The sequence below is a fragment of the Rhinopithecus bieti genome, unplaced genomic scaffold (assembly GCF_001698545.2).
Source record: "Rhinopithecus bieti isolate Rb0 unplaced genomic scaffold, ASM169854v2 scaffold_33302, whole genome shotgun sequence".
NCBI classification, from domain to species: domain Eukaryota; kingdom Metazoa; phylum Chordata; class Mammalia; order Primates; family Cercopithecidae; genus Rhinopithecus; species Rhinopithecus bieti.
The window spans coordinates 1,319,764-1,328,124 of NW_016814366.1; the positions used below are offsets into that span (position 1 = coordinate 1,319,764).

The 8,361-nt window shown below is 41.7% G+C and overlaps 1 protein-coding gene across 1 annotated transcript in view; it reads left to right on the top strand.

The window, feature by feature from the left end:
- Positions 1-250: 250 nt before the first annotated feature.
- Positions 251-8,361, top strand: part of TMEM123 (transmembrane protein 123) — a 58,582-nt gene continuing 50,471 nt past the window's right edge. Inside the window, exons 1-2 of the mRNA XM_017850109.1 lie at positions 251-784; positions 4,416-4,472. Of these exons, the coding sequence (XP_017705598.1) occupies positions 685-784; positions 4,416-4,472 (157 nt within the window). The 5' untranslated portion in view covers positions 251-684. The remainder of the gene's footprint in view (positions 785-4,415; positions 4,473-8,361) is intronic.

An 8,361-nucleotide genomic window follows, 5' to 3' on the forward strand; every position in this document is an offset into this window, starting at 1 on the left:
GGTACACCTGGGATAAGGAGATCGTAGGTGTTTTACGTTTGAATTTAAGCAACAAATCTGTCGAGCTGTTTTTCTGCACTTCCCCCTAAGGCTCGGTCACGCGAGGGGAAAGCTCCAACCGCCCAGGACTCCTTAGAGTAAATCCCATCCCCTCAAGTTCCTCTCCAGAACCTCCCCCTACTCCCGCCCTTGCCCTGCAACTCCTCCCTCTCACTCTGAGTCGCACGCACCCCTGTTTCCTCCCTGCCCGCAAAACTACTCTTCAAAGACTTCCTTCCGGGCACCGCGAGGCCGGCGTGCTCCGCATTCGGAGAGGCAGCGGCGCTTGCCTTCATCCAGGACAACAAAACTGCCATTTCCGAAGAGAAAGGAAACGGCTCGCGGCTTCTGGGGTTCCCAGGCGCGGGCCTGCGAGGGAGGCCGGGAGTCGAGTCGCCACGCCCAGAACCCGGAGCCCGCCCCCGCGCCACCCAGCCCGGCCCAGCCGCCCCACTGCGCACGCGACGCCCCTCCAGGTCCCGCTCCTGCGCCCTATTTGGTCATTCGGGGGGCAAGTGGCAGGAGGGGGAGACGTGAGCGGCCGAAGGGGAAGCGGAGCCGGCGCCGGCTGCGCAGGGGAGCCGCTCTCGCCGCCGCCACCTCGGCTGGGAACCCACGAGGCCGCCGCATCCTGCCCTCGGAACAATGGGACTCGGCGCGCGAGGTGCCTGGGCCGCGCTGCTCCTGGGAACGCTGCAGGTGCTAGCGCTGCTGGGGGCCGCCCATGAAAGCGCACCCACGGCGGGTAAGTGGCCGCGGGGATCGCCAGCCCCGTTCGTGGGACGCAGCGCGCTGCCGAGGCTTGGGTTCCCAAGTTGGACTCTGGTACAGAAAGTTCCGCGTGTCTCTGGTCGAACGCTCGGGGCGGACCCGGAGGTGACCGGGCAGTGTGGGGGGAAACTGAGGCTTGGACCAGTCACCGGCTGGCCCCGGGGCCGCCTGCTGAGGAAATTGCCTCTCGCTTTTTGGAAGCGGCGGTCTCAGGCCGGGACGGGTGCGCATAACCTGTTGAGTTTACCGCAAGTTGGTTTTTACAGCCTTTCCCTGAAGTTAATGTTTGTCGAGGTTAGAGTTTATCTAAGGCTTCCGTTTGTAAACAAGATTAGCTGAGTTGAAAAATATGTCTACCGAGGCCCGCGGAAACGTCTCCCAGTTAGTTGGGGAGCTTTTCAAGCGTTTCCCCGGCATTTCATCGTCTAATATTATGCAGCATTCTCCAGATGACTTACAGTCTTAAGGTCCCCCTGACGCTCGAAGTTAGACTTCGGATCTCTTGGAGCTAGCTGGGAGCCTTTGGGGAGCGCGCCCCGCCCTCGCTGCAGTTGAGGCGGCTGCCCCCTTGGCGGGGCGCTCTCCACCCCGTGTGCCATAAACACCCGGCCGCGGCGCGCAGCAGCTGCGCAGCGTTAAGGGCACAGCTGCACGGTCGCCGGTGGCCCGCGTCGTCGCTAGTAAGGTCGTAACAGGATCATGTTGACTTTGCTTTTCTGTGTAGGGCGGAATTTGTTTCCTTTTAGGCCCTTGGCCCTTTGGAGACTTTAAACAGCCCTTTTTGAATGAAACCAGGAAGTTGGGATTTGCTGTGTAAATACTGTTCTACTTGGTCAACTGTTACAGAAGTCAGGTCCCTACGTAATGGTCAGTAAACTAGGATAAGTTAACTTTGAGTGAACCAAGGTTTTCATGGTTTTGAATTCTGTCCATCCACTGTATATTTAGCCTTAGGTTCGTTTTATCCAGCAAGAGAAAAAGAAGGCAATTTGTAAATCTGGAAGGTTCAAGCACAACACTTGCTTTTCTGGAATGATCTGGGTGAATTAACAATTTTCTTCGTTTTGCTGAAGTTTTTTTGTTTGCTTAATTGTGCATGTGACAAACTGGCTTCGCAGACCTAATTTTGAGATCATTTAAGAAAAAAGTGGTAAAATCACATCTTGGTCCTAATTTTATACCAATTATTTCATGAGGTGAGGTCTCCATTTTTAAAAATTTGTTGCTGTGTTTGTGAAGATAAACCTTACTGTTTCTCCAATGAATTACCGGTTAGAGAAATTGTGAGTGACCATGCTTTTCTTTCTTTTGCCCTCATAACACAGATTTTTTTTTTTTTTTTTGCCCTATTTTAACACTCACTGTTTGTTCTGTTTATTACTTAATGTCTTACTAGAGGTTAGTACCATTTGGAAAAGTTAAAATGCTCTGTAGTAGAAGAGCGCTGAATTCATAAACTAGTGTAACCAGCCAGAGGTAGAATCTGTTTCTACAGACTATGATGTCACCTTGCAACTAGACTAAAAGGTAACAATAGAAGATTTCTCAAAAAAGCTAGTAACTGTTAATCCAAGTCTTCATATATAGTGTAATCTGTATACAATGTCATTATGGAGTATAGTGATTTTTAGCAATCATACTAAAACTCATATGGCTGATTTTTACTGGATACATTTTCTTTGCATCCCACGCTATACTAATTTAGGTCCGTAAATCATCCCATTGGATCCTCACAGTATTGTCCCCATTTTATAGATAAGTAAGCTAATTTTTGGCAAGTGAAACAATACATGTTTGGTTTCAGATCAGAATCCAAATTTTCAATTAACCATTTCACCACTAAGCCATGTTAGTTGATGATGGCTCTTTGAAGTAGATAATGCTTGTATTCCACAGTACTACCATTGCCTAGAATATTGTGGGAGAAGATAAAAACATTATTGAAATTCTGCTTTTAAAATATTCTTAACAGTCTGCTGCATAGCTTTATAAATATCAGTTGGAGGAGGGAGACTATGAGCACGTTTGCAAATCAGTGAACAGGATTTATTGTATTCTGAAGAATGACATTAACATTAACAGGATGGGAGGGGAGGCTATTAGTCATTACTCTTAGTGGCAAGTGACAGAAACCCACCTTGAACAATCCTTGTGGAAAGAAGGGACTCTTTTGACTTGTAACTGAAAAGTGCAAGGATTGAGGTGGCTTGAAAATGGCTGTATTCAATTTCTTAATTCAAGAAATTAAGAAATCATCGCATAAGAGTGACAATAGCAGGGAAGTAAAAACAGGCGTTTGTGGTAGCCCAGCCAAAAGATGATGGTGAGTGGCAATGGAGATAAAAGGGTGCATTCTAGATCTGTTGGGGTTTGGGACTAATCACTTGCCGATGGATTGGAGGGTGGGATGAGGAAGAGAGAAGAATCAAAGGATGACCTCTTGCTTTTGGGGTTGAGCAGCTGGTAATGCAACAATTGGGAAGGTGGGGGCCAGGTTTCGAGTAAAAAATCAGTAGTTCCATTTTGGCACTCATATCCGCAGGCTTAGGAATCAAACAATCTGGTCCAATTCCAGTCTCTGCCACTTTCTATCTGGATGGCCTTCCCTGGGCCTCAGTTCTTGTCTGCAAAACAATACTCCTGTCTAAGAATTGTTGAGAGGGTTAGATGAGCTAATGCACATAACCCTGGCTTGTGGTAAGCACCTAATAATGCTGGCAATTATTTGCTATCTGCTGCTAAATACATCTACATGGTCTATTGACCTTGATCTTTTTCAAGTTAATCTTACATTGTATTCTTTTGTGATAAATAGATGATAGTCCCATCAAGAAGAAGAAATTCTCACAAAGAAGAAATTTGCCCAAGAAGTAAAGATAAATCCTTCAAAGTTACTGCTTTTCTTTGTACTTTGAGGATTTTTTTTTTCAAGTGGGGGAGAGTTCATCTTTGTGAAAAGGACACAATAATACACTTGCTCTCTTCCTATGTGGTATACATATTTAATCTTCATTAGACAAAGACTCAAAACGAATAAAGCACTCTGAAAAGTTGCTTAATTGGGACATAGAAATCTCTGACATGTTTTCCAAATCTAAAGGTAGTAATTTAAAAATTAAAACTCTACTGAGAAGGCTTGCAGTTAAATAAGAAAATCCTATTTTATCCCTCCATTGTATGAAATTAGGGGTGTTAGTTGGGTGGTGCAAGACCTAGAGATGCCTGCGAGTAGAAAGGGCCTCTCCTGAAATGGTCCACTCCACTCAGCAGAGCTGTCAGTGGCAGAAATTGGTCCATCTGTCCCCAGTTGTGTGGGTGAATGAATTTTGGCAAAGCTATTGCATTCAGTGGCTGGTACATAGTAAGTACTATGTAAGTGTTTGTTACATAAGCTAGATGTTTATCTTGAAAAACCTGATAATACAGTCCCCTTTAGTGACAGCTTCAAGATATGTTTCATAACAACAGGGGCAAAAGTAGAACTTCCTGTGGAATAATCTACCCTCGACACCACTCCCCCCACTCCCCCTAGGCAGAAAACCACATATTGCCAGTATTCTTAGTTATATGTTCTTTCATAACAGGATATTTCTTTATTTTTACAGCATCTGCAAACATAGAGAATTCTGGGCCTCCACACAACTCCAGTGCTAACTCAACAGGTGAGTTTTAAAAGATTAAAAAAACAAATTTTCATTTGTCTAGGGTACATGAAGTAATACAGCCAGGGAAGTAGGCGTAAGCTGATTCACTAACCTGTTTTAACCCTGAGTTCTTCACGCATGAATCCCAGTAACCTGCCCTAGTGCTCTATAGTAGACATCAGTAAGTGATAGTTCGCTGGATTAGTCTTTCTCAGTCTTATAAAGATGTGAATAAATTCTAAAACAAAAAGTGTATCAGAATTTCATGTTACGAATTTTTGAAGCACATTTTTAGATGTGGGGGTTTTGTAGTTTGCCTGTAGATATGAAATGTTGGTACAGAAGTCTGCAGGTCTTGCTGATGAAACAAATCACTCTAAACTAGTCAGCCATGGCAGCCTTAATATACCTCTGCTGACTCTAAGGAGACCCTACTTACATTTCACCCATGAGGCAGACTCAACCCAAACACTTCGTGAGGCCCTTACCCTATGATCTTAGTTTGGGACAAAGCCTTGGGCCTCTGAGTTCACTAGCATGGAAAGATACAAGAACCAGGCTGATGTCATCAATATCAGTAGTAAATCATCAAGGTATATTTCTTGTAAACAATTTTAAGTTATCTTTTACTACCCTTAATCTTCACAGTTGACTGAGTTGGAAACTAGAAAAAGGTACACCAATCCTGTCACTAACTTGTTTACTTTTATTCAGAGAATATTGACTCTAATGAGCTAGCACATTCTAGGTTCTAAGAATACAAAATGGACCAAGCCTTAACTTCTAGGGGTTTTGCTTTTGTTTTATTTTGTGGCAAAATATACATGACATAAAATGTATAACTAACCATTTTTTTCAGTGTAAAGCTCAGTGGCGCTAAGTACATTCATGCTGCTTTGCAACTTGCTGGAGTTTTTATTTCTGTGGGGCATCCCAGTGTTTCACTTAGTTTATGTTCTTGGTTTACTGCTGTTCTTTCTTTCATTATCTCTGCCTTTTCGACTGGTGTCTGGTGGTACGTACTCAGGACATACTTTTATTCTAGTTTTAGTAATTCTACAGGAAACATTTTCATTGAGAGGAAAAAAGTCTAGATGGATTACTCCAAAATGTAGTAGTGGTTGTCATTGGGTAGTTGTGAGAGGATCTTAGTTAAAAAAAATTTGATTATACTATTAGGTACCTTTTCCTTTTGTCCTTTATTGAATCTAATTCTGCACTAAACTTTTAACCTCGGGTAAACAAAGGAGGCAGAAGAAACATAAAGACAATAATATTAGCAATAGACACCATTTATTGAATGCCTACAACTTACAAGATACTCCTCATACATTTACTAATCTAACCGTGGTGAGGTAGGTGTCATTTCTGGTTTACACATGGGGAAATTGAAACTCAAGAGTGGTTAGGAAATGCCCGAGATCACATGACACTAAGTGTCACATTCAGGATTTGAAACCCAGTTGTATTCTAAAACCTATGTCTCTTTATCACACTGTCCGAAATGGGTTATGGCCTTACTTTTAAAAAGTGCTTTTCACTGTGAATGATTATTAAAAATCAACTCAATACTTTGAGGGCAGCTCCAGAGTCAGTGGGATGACTTCAAATGCCCCTTCTAGCACAGGGAAATTTTTTGAGAAGAAAAGCATTGCCTCAAATTTTTCTAGAAGGAGAACAGGTAATACAACTATTAAAAATGTTTTTGCACAATGTGTTATACTTCTCCTAACTGTTGCATTCCTCTTTGTATCTTGAAAACACTTTTGAAACATGTTAAGTTTGTATATTTTTACAGGATGGATGCTTAACTGTGTTTAGTTACACATACCATCGTTGAAGCTTTGTTTCTTTGAACATACTGTTTACCAATTTATTTGGTGCTATTTATTTAGTGCACTTTCTGTGGCACCATATTTCCTCTCACTAGGAAAATAGCATGTTTGGCAAATTCCATTATGATGTGTATTCCAGGAATGTACTATCGGAAAAAGCGGAGACTGCCTGCAGTACTACTTAGAATGTTGGGTGTGTATCACATTTGTAGGACTCACCACGTTGGAGTTTCAGAGAATCTTTTTTTCTCTTGTTTTGGTCTCCATCTAAGTTCCTTGAGAGTGAAATCTATGATTTATTCATTCTGACATCTCACTCTATGCCTGGTGCATAGTAGGTATGCAGAATATGTGTATTTTTGGTTGGTTGAACTCAATTGTGGAACGAAATACATATTTTGTAATTGCTGATTTGCCTTGTCAAAACACTATTATATACATTTTGCAGATAGGTACTGGTTTGTGCTCCAATCCTATCCATTATTACAGCTGTTCACTGCTTATACAGTAACATAGGTACTTAAAGTCAGACAACAGGAATGGAGGTTGCTTTCCAATGTACCACGGAGTTACATATAACAGTTCTTTTTTATGTCCCCTAATCATTATTTGAAGACAGCTATACTTTTGACATTCTTGTCTGCAGGGACTTGTTTGACACACTTTCATCTTACAGAGAAAATAATTTCCGCTTATTTCATTTGTAGTCAGAGTATTTATATTTTAGATTCTGTGGATGGATGAATTTACACTTTATAGTGCAAGGAAGACACATGCCCAGATTATTTTTCATAGTGGGTTTGGGCAAGGATGTAAGGAAATGTGACATGGTCTAGATGGGAGTGCAGATATCATCAGTAACTAGAACAGCAGCTCAGTATCATTCAGGATACAGCTGTCTCCTTGATCACCTAGCATTGATGCTTCCCAACGAAGAGGGATCTCAGAGGATTGGGTTACCATCATCCAGTCTGAAGCTCTTTTCTTGGACATAACTTGCACCAACTCCTTTCCAAAGCTGTTTATCTCTTAATCATGTATGTTCCATCTATTATGATTGCTATTGGTTTGGTTACTCATCCTTGGCATAGTCATTTGGGCCACTCCAGTGGGGTTAGTTTTTTCCATAGACATGGCAGGGATGGGTAGTTGTGAGAGGGTCTTATTTTACAAATATTTTATTACACTATTAGGTACCTTTTCCTTTTATCCTTTGTTGAATCTAATTCTGCACTACTGAACTTTTAACCACAATTTTGAGCATTTGGACCTGTCTTGAATTTAGATTTCTACAGAAGAAAGCAGTAGAAATTTGGGAACAGCTTATTCTGTATTCCAATTTTTACCCCCAATTGCAACAATGAAAGTCCCACTGAAGTGGAAAGAATTTATCAGGTATATAATCCCATATGTCACACTACCTTCTTCTATTTATTTTAGATAAAATGTTTTATGTATGAAAAGAATATTAAATGGAAACTTTGTGAGTTTGTAAGTCAATCAAAGACAGGAACCAGTTGGCCTGACAGGTTGCTTTAGTTACAAATGGTGATACAGATGATTGATTGATTGATTGATAGATAAAAATGGTGATAGATACAAATAGTGATAGATACACAGAGAGACATAGAGATATCAATACTGGTTTTCTCTAGAGATTTGATGTAGGAAATACTTTTCTAACTAAAGAATTCATAGTACATTTAAAATAACTGCTTCAACTCCTCAGAAAGTTAATTGTTTTCAACTTATGTTTTTGAGATTGCATCTGAAAATTACTGGTAATTTTTTTTATGCTTTAAGTTCTAGGGTACATGTGCACAACATGCAGATTTGTTACATACGCATACATGTGCCATGTTGGTGTGCTGCACCCTTTAACGCATCATTTGCATTAGGTATATCTCCTAATGCTATCCCTCCCCCCTTCCCCCCACCCCATGACAGGCCCCGGTGTGTGATGTTCCCCGCCCTGTGTCCAAGTTTCTTACTTTTCAATTTCCACCTATGAGTGAGAACATGTGGTATTTGGTTTTCTGTCCTTGGGATAATTTGTTTAGAATGAGGTTTCC